At 32.8% G+C, this 27,992-nt stretch overlaps 4 protein-coding genes and 1 long non-coding RNA gene across 7 annotated transcripts; 4 read left to right on the top strand and 1 right to left on the bottom strand.

Annotated features, from left to right (window-relative positions):
* Positions 1 to 1,200: 1,200 nt before the first annotated feature.
* Positions 1,201 to 5,316, top strand: LOC129942176 (eukaryotic translation elongation factor 2). Its single transcript, XM_056051017.1, has 7 exons — positions 1,201 to 1,322; positions 1,589 to 1,702; positions 1,773 to 1,873; positions 2,129 to 2,656; positions 3,024 to 3,720; positions 3,917 to 4,526; positions 4,727 to 5,316. Exons 1-7 carry the CDS (start codon positions 1,320 to 1,322, stop codon positions 5,206 to 5,208), a joined length of 2,535 nt encoding a protein of 844 aa, XP_055906992.1. The 5' UTR covers positions 1,201 to 1,319; the 3' UTR covers positions 5,209 to 5,316.
* A 1,464-nt stretch (positions 5,317 to 6,780) lies between these two features.
* On the top strand, positions 6,781 to 7,540 carry LOC129942178 (uncharacterized). The gene is made up of 2 exons (XR_008780981.1): positions 6,781 to 7,048; positions 7,286 to 7,540. It is a non-coding gene; the product is annotated as an uncharacterized LOC129942178 (long non-coding RNA).
* Positions 7,541 to 10,293: 2,753 nt separating this feature from the next.
* LOC129942177 (homer protein homolog 2) lies at positions 10,294 to 14,551 on the top strand. 2 transcript variants are annotated; one of them, XM_056051018.1, is made up of 8 exons: positions 10,294 to 10,466; positions 11,102 to 11,390; positions 11,465 to 11,531; positions 11,585 to 11,915; positions 11,984 to 12,062; positions 12,131 to 12,391; positions 12,453 to 12,587; positions 12,660 to 14,551. In XM_056051018.1, exons 1-7 carry the CDS (start codon positions 10,462 to 10,464, stop codon positions 12,558 to 12,560), a joined length of 1,140 nt encoding a protein of 379 aa, XP_055906993.1. In that variant the 5' UTR covers positions 10,294 to 10,461; the 3' UTR covers positions 12,561 to 12,587; positions 12,660 to 14,551. The 2 variants fall into 2 exon arrangements, with proteins under 2 accessions (XP_055906993.1, XP_055906994.1); XM_056051019.1 differs by lacking the exon at positions 10,294 to 10,466 and adding an exon at positions 10,746 to 10,906.
* Positions 14,552 to 15,302: 751 nt separating this feature from the next.
* LOC129938787 (protein Aatf) lies at positions 15,303 to 16,925 on the bottom strand. The gene is made up of 2 exons (XM_056046539.1): positions 15,549 to 16,925; positions 15,303 to 15,489 (listed from the first exon to the last, which is right to left on the bottom strand). The coding sequence occupies exons 1-2, from the start codon at positions 16,811 to 16,813 to the stop codon at positions 15,384 to 15,386; spliced, it is 1,371 nt and encodes a 456-aa protein (XP_055902514.1). The 5' UTR covers positions 16,814 to 16,925; the 3' UTR covers positions 15,303 to 15,383.
* Positions 16,926 to 22,343: 5,418 nt separating this feature from the next.
* LOC129940684 (adipokinetic hormone/corazonin-related peptide receptor variant I) lies at positions 22,344 to 26,565 on the top strand. 2 transcript variants are annotated; one of them, XM_056049094.1, is made up of 8 exons: positions 22,344 to 22,472; positions 22,658 to 23,755; positions 23,857 to 24,129; positions 24,206 to 24,305; positions 24,397 to 24,610; positions 24,677 to 24,945; positions 25,010 to 25,212; positions 25,274 to 26,565. In XM_056049094.1, exons 2-8 carry the CDS (start codon positions 23,613 to 23,615, stop codon positions 25,347 to 25,349), a joined length of 1,278 nt encoding a protein of 425 aa, XP_055905069.1. In that variant the 5' UTR covers positions 22,344 to 22,472; positions 22,658 to 23,612; the 3' UTR covers positions 25,350 to 26,565. The 2 variants fall into 2 exon arrangements, with proteins under 2 accessions (XP_055905069.1, XP_055905070.1); XM_056049095.1 differs by lacking the exon at positions 22,344 to 22,472 and having other exon boundaries at positions 22,560 to 23,522; positions 23,594 to 23,755.
* Positions 26,566 to 27,992: the final 1,427 nt, after the last annotated feature.

Genomic DNA, 27,992 nt, shown 5'->3' with positions numbered 1-27,992 from the left:
ATCCGAAATCCTACACCAACAATAGGTAAAATTAATAAATGTAAGACACACACAAAAAACAAAAACTTAAGAGGTTCCGCCCAATTGCCTCCACTGCCAATTAGATGCTATTCTCAACTTTAAACATCTCTCATCAGAAATCTAATCTATTTAGTACAAATTCAGCCCCATTACTGTCAATTTCTTTAGAACAAAATATAAATAATGTTTTGAGCTACTTGAAGAACAAAATTAGCTAATATCATATGACCTTACGTCTCTCTAACTAGACTTGAGGGCGGTTGGGGTACCGTAGATAACCCCCTGGTTGCTTTCAGCTCTCTCAACTAAGAGTTTACATTTAATTATTTTTTAACTTTAAAATTAAAGCTGCGGTAAACTATTGCCGTTCAACAAAAGTGTGACGGCCAATTTCTTGATAATTATAAGCTTCTGAACTATAAGACTCCATAAGAGAACATAAAAGCCATGGACATTGTGTCGAGAAGTAGCTTCGAATCCCAAACGGGCCATTAACATTATAACTACATAAATGCGTAGGTACATTTCCTCTGCTATAGCCGTACTTTATTGTTGACAAACGATAAAAAAGTTTCAATGATAGATGTAATATCCATGTTACTCTCTCCAGACCTGATGTCTTCCGACGAAAAACAAACACAAACAAATGGAGAATTCTGAAAAAGGTCTAGAATCTTAAGAACATTGAAATTTAGTTTTTATGCCTTACATTCCCCAAGGGTTTCATGATGAGAATATTCTTATGTAAATGATTTATCTATCTTAACAGAAACAAATTCTGAAACACCTTGTTTTGGCGATCACAATTTCTTCCGTACTTTAGATATTGTTGAGTTCAACCTGCTCCCCAAGAGCACATAACTCTTTTTTCGGATTATTGCACAGAAGATTCTTCTATTATATAACGAAAATGTAGGTACTCACGTTTTCTTGATTTTAAGATGCTTGATTAACAAATCGAGAAGATATTTCGACGAATAAATTCATTTTTAATTCACTTAAAATTAAACAACACTTACTAAGTCACTACAAATTTAACAAAACTGACAACCGTTATAATAAACTCCACAATGACAGAGTTCAGACCGGCAAAAAGTGTGGGTTCCATTCCAATGGATAAAGGAAGTGTCCAGAATCTAGATAAAGCCAAACTCTGAACACTTACGTTCCACTTCCAACAAAATGGTCATTCCAAAAAGGGGCCATTCTTTAATTCACTTCTTTCTTTTTTGAAAGTACGCCATTGCAGGCGTGTAGTGTTTTACAAATTCGGTCAAGAAAATCACTAAACATCCAAGATGGTAGGTAACATTTAATTTTAAATAATTATTCAAAATGTAAAATAATATACAAGTTATTGATAATTTGTTTTATTTGCTTTGAAAATTATGTAAAATGTAATAAAAACAAAAAATATCGAAAATGTGTGGTGTTTCTTTTTTCCTCTTGAAAATTCCTCCTCCATATTTGATACGTGTGACGTGTGCTTATTTCACAATGTTATAATTGTGAAATGGAAATGAAAATTCGATTTCTTTTTTAAATTTTTAACTTGGTTTTTCCGTAGGTTAACTTCACCGTAGATGAAATCCGTGGCTTGATGGACAAAAAACGGAATATCCGTAATATGTCTGTCATTGCTCACGTCGATCATGGAAAATCTACCCTGACCGATTCTTTGGTAAGTAATTGCATCGCCGTTCCCTGTCCCATGGATTTTATAATATGTACCCTCCGAATTTGATATGCAGGTCTCCAAGGCTGGAATTATTGCCGGAGCCAAAGCTGGTGAGACTCGTTTCACCGACACGCGTAAGGACGAGCAGGAAAGATGCATCACCATCAAGTCAACGTGAGTGAAAATGCATTTTAGTTCTAGTTCCTTAACTTTACACCATAACTAAGTATAAAACAAAATGATGATACTTGATGACGAGACTGATGGGAACCCAATAAAATTCGTGTGTATCTTTCACACGAATTTTATATAAGTTCTTTAAAAAGATTAATGCAGCTCGCTGATTAAAGAAAAAATATTATTTTGGCTATAACAACAAAGAATTTATAAAAGGGACAGATAGATAAAAGAAACTTTCCATTTTTACAGTGCCATCTCTATGTACTTCGAAGTTGAGGAGAAAGATTGCGTGTTCATCACCAATCCCGACCAACGTGAAAAGGACGAGAGGGGTTTCTTGATCAATTTGATCGATTCACCCGGTCACGTTGATTTCTCATCTGAAGTAACAGCTGCTCTCCGTGTAACTGATGGAGCTTTGGTTGTGGTGGATTGCGTTTCTGGTGTGTGTGTGCAAACCGAAACTGTCTTGCGTCAAGCCATCGCTGAACGTATTAAGCCAATTTTGTTCATGAACAAGATGGACCGTGCTCTCTTGGAATTGCAATTGGATGCCGAAGAACTTTACCAAACTTTCCAGAGGATTGTTGAAAACGTCAACGTCATCATTGCTACCTACAACGACGATGGTGGTCCAATGGGAGAGGTCCGCGTCGACCCCTCAAAGGGTTCAGTCGGTTTCGGTTCTGGTCTTCACGGATGGGCTTTTACCTTGAAACAGTTCTCCGAAATGTACTCTGAAAAATTCAAGATCGATGTCGTCAAACTAATGAACCGGTAAGTTAAGTTTTAGTTTTTTCTCGAATTTTACTTTGATATAGAAATGGAAAATGCTTCTAGCACATTATGTGTTTCACATAGGACGGCTTCGTTTTTTTTTAAAAACGGATTTGTCCTGTGACTGTGTGGCGAGTGCAATTTAAATAGAAGTATAAAGAGCTCGTTTTGGTTTGGTATTGAGAATTTTTCTTGTACCTTGCCTACGTGCTGCAACTTATGGTAACGCTGTTGGGCGACCTCTTTCTTAATGTATGGTCTCAATATGCTGAAAATTTGTTGGAACAATTTAAAAAAACTGAAATTTTTATGATGATGAAAAAGTGAGATGGACTTTTTACTGACTTTTGTTTTTGTAAATTTATAGTCTATGGGGTGAGAACTTCTTCAACGGTAAGACCAAGAAGTGGTCCAAGCAAAAGGAAGCTGACAACAAGCGTTCTTTCTGCATGTACATCTTGGATCCAATCTACAAGGTCTTCGATGCCATCATGAATTACAAGAAGGAAGAAATTCCAACTCTTTTGGAAAAGATTGGAGTTACCTTGAAGCACGAAGACAAGGACAGTGACGGCAAGAAACTCTTGAAGACTGTCATGCGCACCTGGTTGCCAGCTGGAGAATCTTTGTTGCAAATGATAGCCATCCATTTGCCATCACCAGTTATTGCCCAACGTTACCGTATGGAGATGTTGTACGAGGGTCCACTCGATGATGAAGCAGCTGTTGCTGTTAAGAACTGTGATCCAAATGGTCCACTTATGATGTACATTTCCAAGATGGTACCCACCACCGACAAGGGTCGTTTCTACGCTTTCGGTCGTGTGTTCTCCGGTAAAGTCGCTACTGGCCAGAAGGCACGTATCATGGGACCAAACTACGTTCCCGGCAAGAAAGAAGATTTGTACGAGAAGGCCATCCAACGTACAATCTTGATGATGGGTCGTTATGTTGAAGCCATTGAAGATGTTCCATCTGGTAACATTTGCGGTTTGGTAGGTGTTGATCAGTTCTTGATTAAGACCGGAACCATCAGTACCTTCAAGGATGCCCACAACATGAAGGTAAGTCCCTATTGATCACAATTTTTTTTGCAAGTTTTTAGAATATTATAGAATGATGATTTTTCTAGACCTGTACTGAAATTGGTTTGACAGAAAAACAATAACTGATAACTAAACTTTTTTCCAATAATTTGAACCTTTTCTACGTAGCGGAGCGTAACTAACCCAACGTGTATCTCTTTTTTTATATTATTAGGTTATGAAATTCTCTGTATCACCTGTCGTGCGTGTCGCTGTCGAGCCCAAGAACCCAGCTGATTTGCCTAAACTTGTTGAAGGTCTTAAGCGTTTGGCTAAATCCGATCCTATGGTACAATGTATCATTGAAGAATCTGGAGAGCACATCATTGCTGGTGCCGGAGAATTGCATTTGGAAATTTGTTTGAAGGATCTTGAAGAAGATCACGCTTGCATTCCTTTGAAAAAGTCCGACCCCGTTGTGTCGTACCGTGAAACTGTCTTCGAAGAGTCTAACCAAATGTGTTTGTCAAAATCTCCAAACAAGCACAACCGTCTGCTTATGAGGGCTGTTCCTATGCCTGATGGACTCCCAGAAGATATCGACAAGGGTGATGTCAGCTCAAAGGACGATTTCAAGGTCCGTGCTCGTTACTTGGCCGAGAAATACGATTACGATATTACAGAAGCCCGTAAGATCTGGTGCTTCGGTCCAGACGGTACTGGTCCAAATTTCATCATGGACTGCACCAAGTCTGTTCAATACTTGAACGAAATCAAGGATTCCGTTGTAGCTGGTTTCCAATGGGCGACAAAGGAAGGTGTTTTGGCTGATGAAAACATGCGAGGTATGTTGATATTTCCATCTTTGTGTTTATAGTCCCACAAATCTTTTGGCTTTTATGATGACAAACAGAACTCGGAACATTTATGTCGATTATTTATCAAAGCTCAACAGGCCTGATGCCAAATTATAAATACTTTCCCTTGTGCTATGAGATTAATGTATTCCTTGTTTGTAATGTTATAATGGTTTTATTTGTTTTAGGTGTCCGTTTCAACATTTATGATGTTACCTTGCACGCTGATGCTATCCATCGTGGTGGTGGCCAGATCATTCCAACTGCTCGTCGTGTCTTGTACGCTTCAGCAATTACAGCTTCACCACGTTTGATGGAGCCTGTGTACTTGTGTGAAATCCAATGTCCAGAAGTGGCCGTCGGTGGTATCTACGGTGTGTTGAACAGACGTCGTGGTCACGTCTTCGAAGAAAGTCAAGTCGTTGGTACCCCAATGTTCGTTGTCAAAGCTTATTTGCCTGTAAACGAATCATTCGGTTTCACTGCTGATTTGCGTTCAAATACCGGTGGACAAGCCTTCCCACAGTGCGTGTTCGACCATTGGCAAGTCCTCCCCGGTGACCCAATGGACATCGGTACCAAGCCATACCAAATCGTGCAGGACACACGTAAACGTAAGGGTCTTAAGGAAGGTCTCCCAGATGTTACTCAATACCTAGACAAATTGTAAAATGGCGCAGAGCATACTCCCTATAAGGCTTTAAGTTTTGAGGTTATATCAAGATAATATTTTTTAAATCAGTACCAACATAAAAATAAATGTAATTTGTATTAAATATTTATTTTTTTTACTTCATTTTCATTTAAGTTTGCTAAAACGTCTATTTCCAAATTCTTGTTAATTTAATTTTTGTTCCATTAGAGAAGCAGCAATTGGTCGCATTTCTTAATTATGTTTGTTTTTCTTCTTGATTAATTTTTTAAATAACATTTTTCACAAATAAACTGGAAACTTAAGGCAAAAGAAAAATATTGTTCGAGTTTGGTAAATAAAGTTTATTCCTTTTCAAAAATCAAAATTGAAAGCTTAGGTATAGGAAGAAAAATATAGTTTATTTAGCAAGAGAAAGAAAAAGAGGTACCGATGATTACTCATGTGGAACTTCTTCAAGAAACGAGGCAATGAAATTCTGGTCATGATGGGGGATCAAACTCGTATGGCGAAAGATAAACATCCAATTAAGGTAAGTTTTAAACACGTGACTAAATTTATATTCAAAAAAATCAGCCTTATCAAGAATTTTATTGTAATCGGAAACTTTTACGAATCCTGGAAAAAATTATTACCAAATACGTTCGTAGTGCAAAATCTCGTGCATTACGAACGGATTTTGTGATACGATTTGTCGGAATTCATAAAATATTACAATGGAATTCGTGATTGCGTTTTTTCAAAATGATGATACTGGATGACGAGACTGATATGAACTGAAAAAAAATTGTGTGTATTTTTCATACAAATTTTATATAAGTTCTTTTAAAAGATTAATCCAGCTCACTGATGAAAGTCAAAAGTTTTAAATAATTAGTTTAAAAATATTTAAAACAAGACCAATTCTTAAAGTCATCATTTTCTTTATTTGCAGTGTGTATTACTTTGGTTTCTACTTGAAGTTATTTTTCGTGGGTTCTGTACGGCACTGGAAAATCCTGTTTAAAAAAAAAACAAAGGTGTGTATGTTTTTATGAAAACAAACTATGTAGATTTTTTTATGATGATACTCCAGACCTGTACTGAGAATTTTGACAGACAAAATTTTATCCCTGATGACTTAGTTTATACTAGATTTTATAATTTCTATTTAAATGCATAGGATTTTAATATTTGTTTTATTTTGTGTTTTCAGCTTCGCTAAAGTGTAGACTTGCCAAAGAAGACGCTGCCAGCCAATATTATGAAGGTACGTATTGAATTGTTTTGTTGAATTTTTTAAGTATGGTTTTTCGATTAATCTAAAAATACCAAAGTCAAGACATTTGAAATTTGACATTGAAATAAAACAAAAATAATGATTAAAAGGAAACTGAATATTTGTGATGATTCACAGACCTGTACTGAATATTTTGACAGAAAAACAATCACTGACAAATTGTATGCATTTATTTTTTGCTCTTCGTCTATTTTATTTGTCTAACAAATATTTTTTGTTTGCACTGATTTTCAGTTATTTCAAGGATGACTAATTGCAAGTTATTAATAAATTGAAGAGAAGCAAAATCCGTCGGAAAAATAAAGGCAAGTTTAAAGACATTTTCGATTTTAAAATATATTTGCTTTATGATGAAAACATGAATTCGTAAATATGATGAACGAATAATTCAAGCTCAACAGGCCTGAGGCTAATACATACTTAAATTATACCTACTAAACATAAAAAAAGCTGAAATATTAATTTTGAGTTTATTTATTTTGTATTTGCATAGAATTTCAACAACCGTCTGCTGTTCCGGTTGGGTGATGTTTACTTTTTGATCGCTACCGTTGTACAGGTGGTCGCTTCTATCCAAATGTAAGTTATAATGAAAAACTACTTAAACTGTAAATTTTAAGAATTATACTGAAGCAAAATTTGAAACATCAAACATTTTGCCTCATTGATTTCATGATGAAAAAAAAACTCGTATGTATTGTGACGAACAATTTTTAAAGCTCAACAGGCCTGAGACCTACAATTAAAAAAATTGTTTTTTTTTTTTAACCTTTATATGAATTTGAGATTAATTACATTTTTTTTTCTATTTCCTAGGTTACTAGTAGTATGATGACATTGAGCAATGGAATGTGGGATGGACCCAGGAAAATCGTTAACCAAAGCATATGGAAAATGATCTATGTACCTCTTAATGCGCAAAAATTTAGGAAGTGAAGTACAAAGAAATCAAATAGTATAATGTTAGTAACCTAGTGATAATAATGATAACATTGAAATATGTATCAACAAAAATGAATAACAATAAAGAATATACATAGGTATATTAAATAAAGAAAATATTTAACTTCACTTTTTTTCTTGTTTTATATGTTTTGGAACTAATGTATAACTGGGTTACAATGTTTCAGAAAAAAAAACAAATGTTGCAAATTAGTTGAATAATTTTGGTTTAGGCAAAACCACCATTTATTCTGCTAACACAAGCTTAGTCTTAATCTAACTTAAGCAAACTTAAAGGAGTGCGAATTTATACTTTGAAGTATACAACATATAGGTTCGTTGGAGCCACAGGAGGTTCGGTGAGTATCAACATAAAAGAGTAGAGGGTTTGTGTAAAAAAAGATAGAGTTGAAGAATGAAATGCAATCAATGGAACTAAACGGGAGTCGATGAACTCGTTCTTCCAACGAATTCGAGGCAGGCAGAATGAGATGATTGTTTCTAGATAAGCCACAAAGAGCAAAGCGAGGTTGGATGCTAGGAAATGGGACTTAACTTGGCTTAGAAAATAATTGTCGTCTATATGGGAGAGAAAATTAAGCTCTTGCTCACATATAATGCCAAGGTCCCAAATACTATTGACATTAGGTATGGGTTGATTGTGCAAAAGGTAGAGACGGGGAGGTGTCTAAGCGTTTATCTTAAAAATCGAAATGATGTTGAATAAGGTAAGTCTTATATATTTATGCAATGGTATTGAAAAATTTTATATCAGCATATAGTGAGATAGCAGAATGGTTTATGGTCCTTCCAAGATCGTTTATTTTAAGGATAAACAAAATAGGGCCTATGTGGCTGTGGTTAGAAGAGATTAATTTTATAAAAGAATGTTCAAAGCCAAAATGGATAGTTTGAAGAGCATAAGTCTATGGGAGATCTTGGGAAATACCTTACTTAAATTTGTTAAGAGGGTGAATGACACACATTTAACGAGGCTAGTGGTAGGTAACCCTGCATTTAAGAAAACCTGTCGGGCCCTTTTTGTTTACTGGGTTTATAAATGAGAATTTTAAAATGTTTGGAAATTTACCTTGGCTGATTCATAGACTGAAGATTTTTTAGAGTGGAAGGCAAGGTGTGGAAGAGTATTTTTTTTTAAAGTCAAGGACCAATTGACTAAATTCGTCTTTAAGTTGAATTAATTTAATTCAGACGAGGATCGACAATACGTCAAAAAAAAATTGTCGTAAATAACTAAAGACGAATCATGAACAAAATAGTCATCACCAAGAGATTTTAAGAACAAAGTTTGTAATGGTGTTAGGATCGTTTGATATTTTGTTATTGAATGAGAAAGTTAATTGGTACTCATCCCTGCCTGTGCCACCTAAAAATTGTTTGCCTCTTGCGAAGAATTGACAAACCTTCCAACTGTGATTCTTGTCATAAAATGTGCTTTCTCAAATTAACTGTTTCGTCATAAAAACTGTGTATCCCCTTCATCACTGACATGACAAGATTTTAATTTAAAACCTTTATGAACAACTCTATCTAAAGATATAAAATTGCTTTTGTAATCAATTGATACTTGAAGATTGTCTAGATGAATGAAAATGAGGCCTCCTTTAAGAAAATTTACTTGTTAATATGTAATTTGAATGTTTGGTATCACTTATCTAAAGAGAGAACTATCAGCCGTATTGTGCTTAATGTACAAATTGGTATTCTGATATTTGCCAACGAGAAATAATTGGTCCAAATCCTATAAAATTTAGAATTTTAAAAGCAGGAAAAGATTCTAGGAGTAAATTTTAATTTCAAAATAGTACTGTTTAATATTCAATTTTGTCACTTAACCTTTCTCATTCAAGGCACTTCAATTCAGAAACGTGGAATTTGATGGGTATGTATGTTTTTGTTGAGGTCACGAATATGGGAATTAATGAAATCAATAAAATCGGAAGTAATTAAGAAACTTACATTAGTTAGAGAAATTGCAAAAATGGCGTCTCAATACTTTCTTAAAAGAACTATATGTTATCATAGAAAAGAACCAAAGTACTTATTAGGCGTTTTTCTTTGTAAGCATAGAGCACAGAACTGAGCTGTCAAAAAAGATATGTGTTTCTTTTTTTCGGAGGGCGCTCTATGATCTTTGAATAACATGATAGATCAAATGGAGTAAAAGTCTGACCGTGGCTGAATTCACGCTTGATATTAGTCATATGAAAGATACCGATGGAAAATTCGTAAGCTATTGACAGTTCATTTCTTCAGTGTGTTTCATAAATAAATTGGAGCTCTGATCAAACTCACTTAAGAGCGTACTCGATGTGTTGAGGCTCTGCTCAGTGCTCTACTCTGAGCTTAAAAAATAACACCCATTATAACTCAGAGAACTGAGCTGTCAGAAAAGATCTGTGTTGTTTCCTGTTTTTAATCAAAGCTGACTCAGAGCGCGTTCTATAAGCTCTGAATAAAATGGTCAGCTGATGGGGTAAAAAGTTGAGCGTAGCTGACTTCAAGTTTGTTTCGTATTGTAAGAAGAACACAGATGGCGGATTGATAAATTATTGACAGTCAATTCTTCAGTGGAAGATCTGACAACTCTGCTCATAACGTACTCAACGTGCTCAGTCTGTTCTCTGAGTTAAAAAAAAAATGCATTATATATGTATACATATATTGTTAGCCTCAATTTCATTCCGTCATGTTATGTCAATAATCGAGTTATTGATGTGTCAAGTCTAGATCACATCAAATCCACATGCAACATTACCTTAACATCGCGTGGTGTCTTATCTTTTGATTATGACAAACTCACCATGCAACGAGAAAATTTCCCAACACATTTTCCTTCAATTTTCAGATTGCAATTCAACTCCAACAAAAAACTTCGATTCTGCTAAATTGAAGGATGTGGTGTGATTTTGAGAAATAAAAATAATTGTAATTTGTAAAAGCCAAATAATAACCAATCGCTTGCAATTTATTAAATCAATATCAAGTTATTAATCAAATAATTAAACCTTTGTCAAAATAGAGAAAATATGGGGTAAATAAATAAAAATGCAATATGAATGTGAACTTGAATATGTCTGCTGCTGCTATGATGAGAAAATCAATTTAGAAATAGAAATACACCAACAAACTGTTCCGCCCCGAATTGTTTAATTATTTATTTAATAATAATATTAAAGCCTCGTTGATCGTATTTGAACATAGTTCTATTTTTTGTGTTTAAATTGTGTGTATTACAATTTGGGCACATTTATTCAATTTACTATTTGCTGGTCGTTTGTGAATTAGGGTCGAGTCGAGGGAAACATTTTGAGAAATCCATCTCTTTCTGAAATAAATCGATTGTTTTATTTCATATGTAAATCTGTCATCTTGTGTATTGCTATTTTCAATTTGCCTAAACTAAAGAAGTGTTTCCTCTCCGTCTTGGCAATATTATGAAATATTCATTTTAATTATTTTCTAAACAATTATGTAGGTACTTTTTATTTTGATTGATAGGGCTTGAGAACTTAAATAAGTTGTGGAAGAAAAATCGCTTTTCGAAAAATACCTATATACCTACAGAAATGTGAAAAAGTTTAATGATATTGAAAATTTATTAATATACATAGATATTTGTTGCTATAAAAATTAAAATTGCAATAACAAGAAAATCTAATATTTCAGGGAACAACCAATTTTTACATGTCAAGCTCATGTCTTTCACATTGATCCAAAAACGAAAAGAACATGGATCACGGCCAGCATGAAAGCAGTGGCAGTGAGTTTCTTCTACGATTCTACACGAAATCTTTATCGAATAATAAGTGTAGAAGGAAGCAAAGCAGTTATTAATTCTACGATAACTCCCAACATGACATTTACACAAACTTCCCAGAAGTTTGGTCAATGGAGTGACGTCCGTGCTAATACAGTCTATGGGTTAGGTTTTGCATCAGAAGCAGAGCTAACAAAGGTGAGATTATATATACTATCGGATTTAATTTTTAACATTTTTATCTTATATCATTATTCTCCATTTCATTGAAGTTTGTGGAAAAGTTTCAAGAAGTAAAAGAAGCTACTAAGAACGCTATGGCAAAGTCATCTGCAAATGGTAAAAACTTAAACAAACCTAAACTTTTTAATAAAATGACTCTTACTTTTCAGGAAGTGCTGCAGCAACTCCAACAACATCGGCAAATACTTCACCGGTTACGTCTCGTAGTGGTATTATGCAAAATGACAATGCTCCCATGATGGAGCACACGGTGGAGCCACCAAATCTATCGAATACAAATACCCAGAATGCCAATCCCGACAGTCCTTCGCATAAAATAATTCAAAGTAGCAATATTAACACGAATGATATCAAACCTCCCAGTACCCAACTTGTGGGCGTAGGCGATATTGTGGGTGGTCATAGTGGTGGTCCTGGTGGTGGAGGTGAACAGCAGTTGAAGTATGAAAACGAGAGACTTAAAATGGCCTTGGCTCAGAGGTAAGGAAGTTTATACAAAAATGATAAACAACAAAAACAATATTAAGTTGGTAATTCCTTGATTTTAGTTGCGCCAATGCGAAAAAATGGGAAATTGAACTTGCTACTTTGAAAAACAACAATATACGTCTAACCAGTGCACTGCAGGTAAGTGTGTTTTGTAGTCATTTAGATATAAAATGCAGATTTTTATCATTTTTGTTTTTCTTTCAAAGGAATCGACAGCAAATGTGGATGAATGGAAACGACAACTTCACACTTACAAAGAAGAAAATATCCGGCTTAAACGAGAAATGGAATCCACTAGACAAGGTGCAGCACCTGTTCCAGGTGGAAACGAAATAGCCGAAGACCTTCGTAGAGAGATAAGTCTACTCAAGGGACGAATAGAGTCATTGGAAAAAGAATTAATGAATCAAGAAATCGAACTTAAGGCAGCCAATCGAAGTTTACTTGATAAAAGCAGCGAACAAACTGTAATTTTATTTTATAATTCATTTTTTTGTTTGAAGTAATACATCATTTAATTTCAATTAGATGGCCAAACTTGGTGAGCTTAATCAAATGTTTGCTAAACATCTATCAGATCTTCTAGATGTTCAAAAAGATATGGATAAATTAATTGTACCTGCAAAGAGTACTTGAGACATGCATTTAAACTTGCTTGATAAGGTAAGCCTTGATAATTTCTATGAATATATTGTTAACAACAACAACAATTTTATATTTTTCTTATTTTATAAGTTCTCTGAATCTGATCAAATGGCATCAATGGAAATTAATATTCATAAAGGAAGTGGTAACTTCCCAGCTATAGAAACTGAAAATACACTCTCGAACGTAACATCAATACAATCTCAATTGCAATCGTTATATGATTGCAATGATACATCAAAAAATTGCTACAAATACAATAATTATAAAAACATTAATATAAACAGTTCGACAGAAAAACTTTTGAAAATGCATGCAAGTAACATTAACGAGAATAATTCAAATCCTTCTCATCTTAATTTAAATAAATCCTTCGATGACACTAACATTTCTGTTGGCGGCGGTGGTGGTAGCTCAAATAATATTAAGATGACTCTAGAGACTCAATACCATCAGAAAAATCAAAATCCAGAATTGGAAACTAAAACAAAAACGATGTTATCCGAATTGAAAAAGAATCTTTCGCCTCTAATGGCAACAAAAAAATATGCTAAGGAGATGACTAAGGAACAACCTGAAGTTGGTGGTCAAGTTGCTTCAGATATAGCAAATACTTCAGGACTTAATAATGCTAAAACGGCCACAATACTTGTATCGAAGTCAAAAACTAAAACAGGACTTCCTTTGTTGTTAAAGAACTCAATAAACTAGTAACATTCATTTTTATACCAGAATTTGAAATTATTTTGCTTGGTAGACAAAAATAAAAAACAAATATCTAAATATATCATCTTGTGAAACTACATAACGCAAAATCAGCTCAACTTTTCAATACTTTCCCATTGGCACAATCATGACTACAAAAAAATCGCATTTATCGTTAATAAACAAAAAAAAGAAAACCTATACGTTTATTCTTTGAAGTTAAACTGCTCAATTTTACACTATTCAAACCTTCCTTTTTAGAGTTTTGTTTTCGTTTCTTTTTATATTTATACAAAATCTGATACAGTGAAGTTTTGCTCTTCAATGGATATTCATATAATAATAATATAAAAAAGGTCAAATGCTAGAACATTATGTAAATACAAATCTGACTAAAATTGCAATCCGTATTAGAATATAAACAAAATAATTTAACACAAATGAAACTGCAATATGCGTTTTAAAATGGAACGAATTAAAGTGTAAAACATAGTTATATAAGTTAATAAATTATTTATTCTAGGCCTAGTTTTTAATTGAAAAACATTATTATATTACAACCACAAAATATTACCTACGAATGTTAAGTTTTGATTAATGACAATTTATTTGCAGAAAAATAAAGAAAATTAATCTTAAATAATCTATTGTGTTTAAGTAAAATGAAAATGAAAACAAAAAATAAATGCTGGAAAAATTATTAACATAATATATGTAATTTGATAGTTAAATATTGATACATTTAAAATATATTATATAAAATATAAAAATATTCTTTTCTACTTTTAATATTGTGTGAGCATTTTCAAGTAGACTTTTTGTAAAATCTGAAAACAAAAAAAAAAACAAAGAAAAACATATAAAAGCGTTTTGTATCCTAACCATAAACCATAAACCATAAATATAAAGAAAAGACAACAACAAAAAAGTAATAGCAAATCATTTTTAGATAAACCTTATTATGTATATTTGAAATGATTTATTAAATTTATGAAAGAAATAATAATTATTGCTCCTCCTACGTGTTTTCATAGGTTTTTGTTTTTCTCTTGGATTATTAAGTATTTGTCAAAAATAACGCTCTCCAAAATGAGAGTTTATTAAAACAATACTATGGAGTGAAATAATAACTACATAAATTTATATTAAATATTTTGAACAAAAAAAAAACAAATCGTGTTAAATGCAATGAGCCAATAAATTATAAAAATATGTACACTCAAAAGAAAAATGTGTACCACTCAAAAGAAATAAATAAAATTATTTAAATAAAATTATGAATGTCTTTTTGTCGATCTTAACCAACGTAAGCTCAAATAGCCTTCCAAAAACTCAGCAGATAACCAGATAAACAAATCCAAATGGATTAAATACCAATAACATCCATTCCTGTTCATTTATTCATTTAATTCAGAGTTTGACTACAAAATTAATTTAAATAAATAAAACAACAGTTTGTTGTGAACCAGGGCCTAGTGACTTACAACTCTCACCCATTCCTGTGTGCGAGTACTGTTGTCAGGAATGGAAGGGACCTACAATTTTATGCCGAATCCGAACGGCTAATTTGAGAAAGCACTTTTTCATGACAACAATTACTCTCGAAGGATTTGTCAATTCCTCGCAAGAGGCAGTACCCGCGAAAATTAATTTTTTAAAATTAAGGTGGCACAGGCAGCGATTGAACCCAAGACCCCTTGCATGACAGTCCAACGCACTAACCATCATGCCACGGGTACTACAAAATTAATTTGCGGAGTTTTAATAACGTTTCCCCCTCGATTCTTTTCTTATGGGATTGTTTTTTTGTTTGTAAACCAATTGACTTACCTTATTAACATAAATGCAGGATATGAGAACAAAATATGCAGAAGTACATAGATAACATTGGTTTATTATGGTAATGATAAATTCTGATGATGACGTTCTCTCCGCTGCTTGTAGTTGAGATTTAGAGTTTATAAAACAGCAAGCAATATATTGTCTTTGTCAAGTGAAAAGGTTCTTATAATAAAGAAAGAAAGTCTCTCTTCTTAATTTATAAGTTAAATTTAATAGGGACACATGTTATTTACATTAATATTAATTTATTTCCGCAAACAGCTGTAACTACGTTACAAACAACGACCGATAGAGTTCGTTCTTCGATTCATCGGTCCAATCGGTTGAATCATTGGGTGCCATAAAGTTCACCAGTTTGTTGTGTACAACATACCTAGATAATTGAAAGCAATTTTACACACAAATCTTAGAAATAAACGCATATTGACTAACCTGATTTTGCGACCCTTGCTGGCTCTGGTGTCAACCTTTTTCTTCATCTTTTGACGTAGTTTTTGCAGCTCGGCAAATTGCTTTGTTACATCATACGCATTGGACGATACATTTGACTTGAATTCGATTAATTCCCTCAGCTGGGAGTGATAGAAGTCAGTATCATCATAAATATGTGGACTAGATATTTCTTTGCCATCGGTTTTATCTTCTGAATCTTCAGTTTGGTTTTGACTAAATAGTTTATAAGTGCCTTTAAGTTTTTGCGACTTGGCGATTTGTTCATCGCGTTTCATTAAAACGTTATCGACTTTTTTAACAATATCAAATTCATCGGTAAGTTGTTTTCTTTTCGATCCTGGCGTCAAGAGCTTGGTGCGATCTTCCCATTTAAGCAGAACTGCGTTGCGATAAGGGCGAAACTTTTCGAAATTGTCCTCGATGGCTGGAGCATACTTTTTGGACAAAGAAGAATCACTGCCTTCATTGGATCGGGAATTACTTCTTTTTCTGGCTGAAAGACCAATTTTTTTTATTTCAGAAAATTGGTTAGCTAGCGTAACTTGGGTTTCTATTAATTTCTCGAGCAGCATTTCTGCATTTTTCTTAACTTCTTGAGCTGGGTCTTTGAATTCCTTGTGATTGCAAAGTTTTTGAAATTTATCGGGATTAGGTAAACTGTTTGCCTTGTTTAGTATTTTTTGTGAATGAATTCGTATTTCTAAAAGTTTCTCCCAAATAGACAATTGATTTTGCACACAAACACCCTTTTCGGCTTCGAGCTTATTGTTTCTGGCAACAAACAATTCACTCTCTGGAGTTTCTTCATCTTCATTGCTACTTAAATCTTCATTGCTGTCTTGATCTTCATCGCTATTGATTTCAGGTTCATCCTCCTCCGAACCATCTTTGTGGAACATAGCTTGATCCTCAGGAGTCCCAACGGCGCTTGTCTGACTATCGGTGCCGTCATTATCATTATATTCATCATCATCTTCATCGGATGTATCGTCATTTTTTCGCGATACAATTACTCCACTGTATTTGGTACTTTGCTCGGATAGCAATTTAACATTTCTTTTACGAATTTCACTTAGGGAATTGATTGCTTCGTCGTCGTTACCAAAATTATAATCTTCCTCATTAAAATGTGATACTTTGGGTGTTTCTTCGTCCTCCGACGATGTGTCCGAATTGTTAAGATGTCGATTTAAATTTTCCGATACTTGTTCCGAGAGAGACTTATTTTTATATTTTTTAGACATTTTTTAAAAATTAAATTGTGTAAAAGGAGAAAAAAATGTGGATAAATAATGGGAGGATTTCCTTCTTTTCGCTTCGCGTTGATTACAAAAAAAATCTTTAAAAATACATAGCCGAAGCGATACAGGCATGTTATAGAATAGAATGTCAAAATGACAACATAAATGTCAACTACGCCACGTGTGGTTCGCGTTGCCGTTTTCTGGGTTCAAGTTAAGATTTTGTTTATTAATTTAATGGTAAATACACACTTTCAAGAAGTCAAATATGAAATATCATATTAAATTTAGCATATAAATGGTTTTAGTGATATTAGACCCCAAAACATCAAATAAATGGAAAAGAAACAAACACATAAAAGAATGATATCGTCACTAGGTGGTTGGAAACTTTATAACATTCATTGGTTGTCATAATTGAAACCAATTATTAATTAAAGCTATAAGCGAACTGTCGAAAAAATTCCAATGAATGTCATTTATTTTAAACTTTTCACTTTAGTTGATTACCTTTTACTATACTTCTTTGCAGAAATGCCAACAACATTATTATTTTAAAAAAATTCCTTAATCTGTCTGCTAATCCATTCTGAGGAGTGTTTTATATTGTAAAGAAAAATTTCTTACTACTCTTTTAATATCACAAGGAACCCTTTTACACTAAACATTAAATGGCATCATACAAACAAATTAATAAAGTTCGCCTAACAGTTGATTGAAAAAAGATCAGCCACCAATTTCATAGAAGTAGAGTTAATAGCAAGTGACATGTTTTTTTAATTTCCTTTCCAGTGAACTTTCCAATAAAGTTGCCTTTGTTGGAAGGCAAATTTTGGCCAATAACACATTAGAAACTTGTCTTGCCCTTAAGTCTCTAAAAGGTCATCTGAACCTATGCAATGATGAAAACCTATGGGTAGGTTCAGGCAACATAAAAGACTTCATTTTCAGTGAAGTGCATGCTTTGAACGTAAATTTTTTTTTCCTCAGTCAAGCTTCAAGTCCATCACGATTTCTATTTTATATTGTAAGGAAATATTACTTAATTATTCTTTTCCAAATTGACAAGGAATACTTTTAAAGAAAGCATTAATAAAGTTGTGCTGAAAATAAATAAAGTTGAATGAAAAAACATGATCAACTGTCCTAGCAGATGGAGATTTTTCGTGACACACTTTCCAATGAACTTTCTATTAAAGTTGCATTAATTGGAAAGTAATTTTTTGGCGCTGGCCAATTAGAAACTAGAAACTTACTAAACTTTTAAGTCTCTTACTTCGTCTGAAGCTGCCTAATTATAGCTATTACTGATAGTGTTTCTTAAGTACATAATATTTCTTAAGCTTGATTTTGATACAAAACAACAAACTGAACTTTTTTAATCTCAAAACAAAATTTTCAACTATGAAAAAACAAAAGCTGAAGCTATAACTTGTCCTTAATAATTAGGAACGTTTTTAATCTGTAGAACATAGGTGTTCGAAAAAAAATATCTATCATATTCACGGTAGTACCCGCGGGAGTATGGTTAGTGCATAGAACTGTCATTTCAGATGTATTGCGTTAAATTCCTGCCTGTACCATCTTAAGTTTTTCACTTGTACTGCCTCTTGCAAGGAATTGACTAATCCTCTAAGAGTAATTCTTGCTATGAAAAGTGCTTTCTCAGATTAGAAGTTCGGATTTGATTGTACGTCCACTTCATCCCTGATAAAATTACTCGCACACAGAAAGTTGTAAGTTACCTGGACTTAATTCTTAACGGACACACTTCATAATTTATTTTGGTTGGCGGTGTTCTGATATAGAGCTTATTTTGATGTCTCTTTTGATTAAACTCCTTTAATGGCGGGGAAGAACAAAAATTGGGTTCTAAAATAGAGATAGATTGTAATAAAGTGATAGGACTTCAGAATAATTGACTCAAATTAGTAAAATTTTCACGTCGGGGTTTTCAGAATAGTTGAAAAAACCTATCTTTATATAATAATCAAGTTTTTTGTATCGTTTTACCTTACTTTGAAATGAGATTTGTTCGTCTGATCTACACCAACAATTGACCCAGATTTTTATCAATTATAAACATTATTTTAATGTCCATTATTCAACCAAACCAACACAAATTCAATCGATTCACTAGTTTAAAGTGTCAAACTATCGATTCCCTTACAAATACATATCCATTAGGATATTTACAAACTAGCTCTAACGCTCAGTTCTTACACACTCGATCATCTTTTATGAAGGATTATTCCAGCTAACAATTATTGAATGCGACTGTTCATTTAAATTTAAACCAAGAAATTAATAATTTGAGCAATTAATTGATTCATTAATTAGCCAATTTTTCTTGATTAGATCCATTGAATAAAGGGTATACGCATACCCTTGTCATCTTTTTAATTTTATTTTTGTGACATCACAATGGTCATTCCTTCTTATTGTATTTTAAAGTGAAGACATTTGAAGAAATTAACTTAAGAATTGTACAAATATAAAAATTAATAATTACAAATTAGATTTAATTCTAATTGTTTTGACGTCAAACAAAAAAACGAGAATATCTTGATTATCTTTATTATTATTATCTGACTAGCCAACTGCCAATTGATTCAACTTTATTGGAAAATTGACTTTTACTTTCATGTTCAGTGTACTTGTGTTTAAAACATGTATGTACATAGCTGGTAACATTTTTTCATTTAAGGAAAAGTTGAACTTCTTCGTCCTGGGATTGGAGAAGTTTGGCAATCTTATTAGTAACCTTATTCAAAATGTATGTCCAAGGAATGGAATTAATTGCAATTGAAGTTATTTATGTTGTCTTATATTTGATTACAGATCTTAAAATAAGACTAGAAAATGGGCAGGTTCATACAACATAAGGGACTTCATTTGCATTCAACTGCATTCTTTGAACTTAAGTTTTGACCAAGTTTTTGAAGTGTCATACATTTCAAACTTGGGACTTTACTTCACTAACGCCACCTTGAGGCTGCGTCGAAAGTAAGCAAAAACAGCCCCATTATAATACTACAGACTGAACATATAAAAGTACCACATAGTCCTTAGCACTTTATCGCTTAGATTTAGTTTAGGTCATTTAAGTCTTACTTAGTGGCGCTACAGTCCGTTGTGGCCTGGGCCTCAACCAACATGCGTACCCAGCCAGCTCGGTCCCTAGCTATCCTATCCTCGGGATAGGATTCGAAGACCTTCCAGGCTGGAGCTTTTATGTCCATTCGCTCTACATGACCCGGCCATTTAAAACACTTTTCACATGAACACGACCAACGACCAACAAATGAACGAATATTCGTCGATTTTGACGACGTATAAAAACTCACATTTTGTAATTCGTTCGTCGTGCTCATGTGAAGTCGTTGGACTTTTATTCTTTGAACCAGGTCAGTGTCGCTGTAAAGCCCACAGTTCGTCGTTGTATCTTCTCCTCCACCCACCATCCATGCAGAGGTCCAAAAGTCAACCAAAGAATTTTTCTCTCGAAGCATCCTAAGACGCTCTCATCTTTCTTTGAAATGTTCCCGGCCTCTGCGCCATAAATGAAAACCAGGATGATGAGTGACTTATTTATAGATGGTGATTTAATATGCTCGAGAGAAGACCTTACTATTCAATTGCCTTCTAAGTCCAAACAAGCACCGATTTTGAAAGAGTTATTTTTCATTTGATTCCAGCGCTGCTGGTGCCGTTTTAGTGGTGCCTAGTTAGACAAAGTCCTTAACTACCTCAAAGTTATAGCTGTCCATGGTGACGTTTTGTCCAAGACTTCGTCGTTGAATGTCCTTTTTTGATGACAGCATATACTTGTTCTTGCCCTCATTGACCACTAAACCCTTCTTCTCCGTTTCCGTTGCAATACTCAAAAACGCTAACTTGACACCAAGCTTTGATCTTCCAATGATGTCAATGTCATCGGCGTATCCGAGTAATTGTATGAAGTTTTGGAAGAGTGTAGACGGTTGAGTTTTGCACAACTATTTCCAGAACGATGTTGAACAAGTGACAGTACGGGTATCAATTTGAGTTTCTATTTCTTTTACCAAGATCTGTCGTAATGTGAATAATTGGTCAATGGTAGACTTTTCAGCAATGTTCAGGATACTGATGCCTCCGTAACTGGCGCAATTTATAAATTTAGAGAGAAAAGAAAAAACTTTACTTGTATTTTGTATGTCAACATTTGGATTGCCGTAGGGCAAGTAATAAATATTAATATTAAACATTATGTGGGGCATAAGTCCTTAGAGAACTAGGACCTAGTGAACCAAAAATCTTTACCATTCTTGTGTGCTAGTCATTTAAAGGATGGAGGGGAACTACAGATTATATACCACATCTGAAAGGCTAATTTGAGAAAGCACTTTTCATGACAAGAATTACTCTTGGAGGATTTATCAACTCATCGCAAGAGGCAGTCCCGTGAAAAAATCTTAGTTGCCACATCTTACATGACAGCCCTATGCCCTAACCATCAAGCCACGATTACTACAAAGAAATAAACATTAATATAATTAAAGACTCAAATTTTTAGGAAATTATATTTTTAGATTTTGAACAAAATGTTCGATAAGAGTCTGAATGCGTATAGTTATTAGGAAATAAAGACTAGTCTATTACAAATTAAACTTTTAATAAAGAAACTCTTTTTCTGATATATTAAGTTAATGATGATCTGATTGTAAGTCGAAGGTACGTCTCGCTGGGAAAGCCATTTTTTTTCTGATTTACTTAATTGCGTTTAAGATGCAAAAGCATCGTTATCTATGTTTTTATAGTAATTTCTTATTAATTCAAAAACTTAGTTTTTCTCCTTAATAAATTAACTTATGATTAGTTTAAATTTCATAAATATAATGAGTCTATGCTCCACACTCTGTACAGCATTCTAAGCTAAGGTAAAGTGATAAGTTCTAACTGATAACATTTATTATTTCCTCTATCAATATAAAAACACCCCTCGTAAATGCAAATGTTCTAATGTATATGTAAATATGTCCCACTAGCTGTTTGTTAGTCTTTTTTTAATTGCTGTCAGCTTCTGTGACAAATATCACGTGATTTAATATAATTTTGACAGCAATGCGAAATATAAGCAATTGTGTTTTTTTTTTCGTTTTCGAAAACAGAATAAAAGGTCATATTTTTCTTTGTAAATTTGTAAATATTTGCATTTATTTCGATAAAGTATAGGCATAAAATACCACATACATATATTGACATTACAATGTCCTTATAAAGGACTATTTGCTTTGACACATGGTTATCTTGATAAAGCATTTATCCTCACGACCAACACAGTAACTTTTCTGCTGCTGCTGTTGTTGTCAATGTTCATTTATTGCAATCACTGTGAACAAATCTTTTTCTTATAATGACATGTTGTTTTGAATTTCTGATGTCGATATACCTGTGTACATACATGCATATCTATTAAAATCCTCAAAACCTCTAGTAAAATGCTTTCATAAAACCATTTTCAATGTAGTAAATTCTGTCAATGTCGATCCAAGTGTTGCTCATAGTGTTCCGCATCCAACAAGTCAGTCGCTAATAAATAACAATAATATTATTAACTGAAAAATAAATTTGAAATAAAAAAAAAACATCAATTCGTTTTAATATTTCGATTTCAATATATGTATGTATGTATGTATGTAGTTTTGTAATCATTTTTATTCTTGAATCTCACACCTTTTTTTAATGTGTGTGCAATGATTACAAAGAATCGAATACATATTCATTTTAATTAAACGTATAGTACATATCTATATTTATATACCCTTATTAAAATATACATTTCTATTTGCTTGCAATCCTGAATAGGTACAAGTTTGAACTTTGAGCGATTGTTGGTATTTTTTATTTTTTTATAATATGGTGCGGGTGGTGAGGTCGCGTCTGACTATCGGCTCTCTTATCTCTAATGTACCTACATCTATAATCTTATAGACAATATTGCTGGTATTTAACAAAAACAGAAATAACAGCAGCGCACAGCATAAGAATTCGATTATCTTGCGCTACACTTAACTCAATTTTAGTTAAAGAATCCGCTGGATCGGTTGATCATCAGCGGAAAACTGAACTTGTTTTTCTTAATATTTATTTAAACAAAGTTGTAAAAGTGTTAAATTGGGTGGTTTTTATTGGTTGACTATTATGTAAATATAAAAACAATAGATAAATTCAATTTCATGGGCAATGATGTGAATAGTGTAATTACAATAATAGACCACAAAAATAGCATTTCCAAAAACTCTCTTCAATACGAACTATACCGGAAGCAGCTCTGGATAAACATTAAGATTCCTTTGAACAGTGCTAATTTTATAAATATTATTATTATTTGGTGTGCATATTTAAAAAGTTACTTAAACGCAAAATGCAATTGTTATATAGTTGATCTTAATCTATCTGATGATGGTGATGGTGAAAACATCTCAACACAAATCAACAATATAATAAATATTATAATATAGTTGTTCTTAGCGTGCGTTCTGTAGTTCATGCCATAATACCTACTCAAACGATCTACATTTCAACACATAGTTAAAATCCCGCCGTGCTTCGTCGCTAGCTGACACCGCCACCGTCACAGCTACAGCCACTGTACCGCCAACCTGCTATATTATAGAGTACATACATAGATATTTGTTTTAGCTTATTGTACATATGAATAAACAATAAGGTAACCTTTTAAACTAAACAACGACATGTGTTTCGATGAAAACAATCGAATTTATTAACCCCCATATATAGTTCATCTCAAAGAGAAAATATGCCAAACTCTGGAGCTATTGAAAATATTTACGACCACCGGACTCTGACTGAGTGGTCAGAGGTTGATACGGCTAAAGAAATTCATTTGCCAATTAATATGGTGTTCAATGATGGACACCGTTTGTCAATCATTGTTTATAGGTAAGTCAATAAGAACACAAACTTCTTTCATATGTTCTATCTTTTGCTTCCACGCAATTCTCACGCACATTTCTCTAATAAAATAATAATAACCATTTCAGTATTCTGATGGTAATATCGACTATCGGAAATACGACAGTTCTGGTTTTGTTGACAAAGCGACGTCTGAGGGGGCCATCAAGAATTGATATCATGCTGATGCATTTGGCTATCGCTGATCTTTTGGTAACTCTTCTACTCATGCCATTGGAAATTGCCTGGGCCTATACTGTGACTTGGAATGCGGGTGATTTTATGTGTCGTTTGATGAGTTTCTTTAGGACATTCGGACTATATTTATCGAGTTTTGTTTTGGTTTGCATATCAATCGATAGGTATAAAAATTCATAACTAATAGATTTTGGGCATCGTTGAAGTTAATGGGAGTGAATACAATTCTTTTTTATATAGATACTACGCGGTTTTGAAACCATTGAATCTTTCAAGTTCGAGAGGAAAAGTTATGCTAAGCTTTGCGTGGATGGGTTCTATTATCTGTAGTGCTCCGCAAGTATTTTTAAAAAACAACACATTAACCAATTTGATTAATTTTGATATTTCTCTTATTTTCTTTGTGCTTTTAAACGATTACCTATATCTAGGCTATCATCTTTCACCTGGAAAGACATCCACAGATCGTCTGGTACGAGCAGTGTGTAACGTTTCATATTTTCAAGCACGATGTCCACGAAATGTGTTATCAGATCTTGGGAATGTTGGCTATGTACGGTATTCCATTAGTTGTGATCCTATTCTGTTACATATCTATCTATGTTGAGATCTACCGGAAGAGCAAACGATTCATAAAAGGAACAGGTTTGATGCAATATACTTTTTGAGTAATGTTTATCTCAAAATCTGATTTGGATGAGGGCTTTTTAGATAAATTTCGTCGATCGAACGATGATGTTTTGGGACGAGCAAAGCGTCGAACACTTAAAATGACTGTGATAATTGTAATAGTGTTTATCGTATGTTGGACGCCTTATTATATCATGTGCATGTGGTGGTGGTTGGATAAGGAGTCTGCCCTTAAGGTAGATCAAAGGATACAGAAGGGACTGTTTTTGTTCGCAGTAACAAATTCTTGTATGAATCCATTGGTGTATGGAGCTTTCAATATCCGGGGAAGAGAGCAAAGTTATAGCAGAGTATGAAATTTGTTATATTTCTTTGAAGCTCAATTGTAATTATACTACGTGAATTTGCTTACAGTCAGTGAACAATCGTCAGACAACACTTTCGAAACGATTCAAAGATTCAAATCAGTTAAGAAATGGCAGAGGTATTTCTTCGAATAGTATGACCATAGATGATTCGCTGTCCACAATTATAGCACCACCGACGCGGCCGCTGCCACAAACAACAACGTTGGAACCTAAATCATCACCTGAAACAAAACTCACTGTTTGCATAAGGTATATTAATAATGTGTGCTATTTTATTTTACTGATTTAATTTATCAGCTTTCGTTTTCAGTTGTGGTGACTCCATTGAACTTCCTAATCTACAAAGCCATAATAATTCATATCACCAAAGCACAGATCTTCAATAAAGCACAGTCAGCTAAAATATTTTATATGATGTATTTTGTGTGTTTCAGTTTTGTACATTATTTAGATTAGTAAAGGAATTTAATTTAATATTTAAGTATAGGATTTTAATTATTCAACGTTATAATAGAATATATATGTAGATATATGAAGAGATATATCTAGTCTATGAACAAAACAATTGTACAAATATACTTACATGTATATGTTCCTTTTAAATTCTGATCTGTAGGGCAATTATTTAATGTTTGTAATATTTGCTCAAATCTGTAGTTTATGTTTTCAGCTCAGGGAACATTAATATGTCCTGTACATCCACAAAAAGTATGATTTTAAATAATTATCTACGACTGCTAGCCAACAGCGAGCTGACTTAGTATATCCTATTTTAGTATAAAATCTTTGTTTTAGCTTTACCATAGTATAAGTATAAAAAATACATTTAAACATTTAAATTGTTTCCAAAGTTTTAAAAATTTAACAAAAAAATGTTTTTATATAATTTACATCGATAATTTTTCAGACAACGAATAATTAAACCTCAAGTTATAAATATTTAATATTAAATTTGGTATTTTCTTTATTAAATATTTTAATCACGCCTTTAGTATGAATTTTGTATGGATAATAAATGTTTGTCCACTATGCTTCCGTTGTTTTAAGTGCAAACATTCCAAAACCTATTAAATTATAAAAAAACGTGAAATGTATGCTAGGTCACTCATCTTAAGATGATGTCTCTCTTAATGTATACATCTATCAAATATTATACATAATCCCCAATAAAATATTACCATTATATTTGTTATAGGCATATTTTAAGGTGTATTTATTTATTTAAATTACTTTCGATGTAAGAGATTAATGCAAATTGTTATTAATGATGAAAAGAATGTTTTTTATTTTTACTAAACAACAATTCTTTGAAATTTGTTAAATTTAACTCAGATATATAAAATGAGTGAAAGGCATCATCTTAATAAAAGGTGAAAGAAGTGTTAAATCGTGGAAGAGATTTTACAGAATCAAGTCATATTTCAATAGTTAGGGTATCAGTAATCGGTAGTTGTTGAAAAAAGTTTAACTTTTAATATACTATACTATTTTGCTTTTATACATTTTTGTTGTTATTTTATCTGCATTAGGGAAACTGTGGCGTATGTGAAATGTTCTTTGCTGTGAATATAGTTAATTAAGTTTATTTATTTTATCAATGTTTGAGCTTCTTTTTTAATAACAATTACAGCTATGGCTTTGGAATATAAAAACTGTACCATTTATTGGTAATATTATCCTTAGCACTTGTATAAGGCATATTATATAAAATGTATCACTTCATTTAAATAGTAAGTTGTAATATTTAAAAAGTAATATTATTAAGGAAGATTTTGGAATGCAGTTGAGCTACTTCCTCAGGTTCTTGCAGGTACTTCCTCTTGCGAGGAATTGACAAATCATCTAAGACTAATTTTGTCATGAAAAGTGCTTTTCAAGTAGCCGTTCGGACTCGGCTGTATGAACCCTCCATTCCTGACAACAGTACTCGCACACAAGATTTGTTGAGAGTTGTAAGTCACTAGGCCCTAGTTCTCAACGGACTTTAGCGCCACCTAGTTTATTTTGTACTTGCTTTAAACAATAAATCAATAAATTGCGATAAAAAATGTAATTGGTTTTTATTAATATTTTATTAATTAACCTTTTTGTTTAAGAATCTGGTTGACATTTCAGTGACAATTTTCAATAGAATTGTTTTGTTTGAACTAAAGACTCATGTTTAGTAACTTTGCATTAATTGGTACTCAATGCAAAGGTTTCCAATGAAATTAAGGTTGAAAATATCCATTTCAGGTCTCCCTATATCCAAAACTTTGTTGGCTTTATAGGATATTGGGAGTCTTCATCAGTATTTAACAGTAATTTAAAAATAGTTATAAGAAGTTCAGTAATGTTATATCTTATAGTTTTTTTAGGTTTTTCTTTATTTTAAAACCTTTAAACTTTTTTTAGCGTTTGCAATGGTAAAATGACTTCACTTTAGTCTTTAGTGTAGTATTTCACTGCACCCATTCCTATTTGACTTATGTACAGTGTTCCCATTATTTTTATTACTAAACTAAACTAAATTTATTATAAATTAGGTACAAATAATTCAATTTTTGTGTGTATTTATTTTCAACATAAATAGTGGTTATTTTTTAATTCATTCATCGACATTTGTATAGTATCTACTTTGAAAAGAAAACCTTGCACCATGATTAAAGGTAAAGTTACTAATAACACAAATGTTGCACATACCCCACCGCACATCACCAAATAATTCGACTAAGAAGCACTGGAGATGGTATGTAATTATGTAGCACGGAGAGTAAATAAAACACATTTTTTATACAATTAGTTTGGATTCTTTGTACTCATATCTTCTTTCCTAAGTTTTCTGAGTCCATTTAGTTTAAATTTTGAGCTAATAACCTGTTAATTTATTAGAATATATTGTTTTAAAAAAATTATTTGATTAGGGGAAAAGTTTGATAAATACTTAATTTTCATAAAACCTTAATTTAAAGATAATAAATTATTCCTTACAATGTAACTTAAAAAAAACGATATATGGAATATTAATTAAAAGTATTTAGTTTTAACAT

This window comes from Eupeodes corollae, chromosome 1 (genome assembly GCF_945859685.1).
Source record: "Eupeodes corollae chromosome 1, idEupCoro1.1, whole genome shotgun sequence".
Taxonomy (NCBI): Eukaryota; Metazoa; Arthropoda; class Insecta; order Diptera; family Syrphidae; genus Eupeodes; species Eupeodes corollae.
Note: the sequence above shows the minus strand (reverse complement) of the source record. Positions and strands in the feature narration are given on the sequence as shown.

What these genes read in the sequence shown, in the direction of transcription:
- LOC129942176 (XM_056051017.1), top strand. An exon ending in CTACCCTGACCGATTCTTTG is followed by an intron (nt 1,703 to 1,772) that starts GTAAGTAATTGC and finishes TTTGATATGCAG; the next exon opens with GTCTCCAAGGCTGGAATTAT. An exon ending in GTCGTCAAACTAATGAACCG is followed by an intron (nt 2,657 to 3,023) that starts GTAAGTTAAGTT and finishes GTAAATTTATAG; the next exon opens with TCTATGGGGTGAGAACTTCT.
- LOC129938787 (XM_056046539.1), bottom strand. Translation starts at nt 16,813, where the DNA reads ATGTCTAAAAAATATAAAAATAAGTCTCTCTCGGAACAAGTATCGGAA. An exon ending in AGCAAGGGTCGCAAAATCAG is followed by an intron (nt 15,490 to 15,548) that starts GTTAGTCAATAT and finishes TCAATTATCTAG; the next exon opens with GTATGTTGTACACAACAAAC.
- LOC129940684 (XM_056049094.1), top strand. Translation starts at nt 23,613, where the DNA reads ATGCCAAACTCTGGAGCTATTGAAAATATTTACGACCACCGGACTCTG. An exon ending in GTTTGCATATCAATCGATAG is followed by an intron (nt 24,130 to 24,205) that starts GTATAAAAATTC and finishes TTTTTTATATAG; the next exon opens with ATACTACGCGGTTTTGAAAC. An exon ending in ACGATTCATAAAAGGAACAG is followed by an intron (nt 24,611 to 24,676) that starts GTTTGATGCAAT and finishes AGGGCTTTTTAG; the next exon opens with ATAAATTTCGTCGATCGAAC.
- LOC129942177 (XM_056051018.1), top strand. An exon ending in GGCAAAGTCATCTGCAAATG is followed by an intron (nt 11,532 to 11,584) that starts GTAAAAACTTAA and finishes CTTACTTTTCAG; the next exon opens with GAAGTGCTGCAGCAACTCCA. An exon ending in AAAATGGCCTTGGCTCAGAG is followed by an intron (nt 11,916 to 11,983) that starts GTAAGGAAGTTT and finishes CCTTGATTTTAG; the next exon opens with TTGCGCCAATGCGAAAAAAT.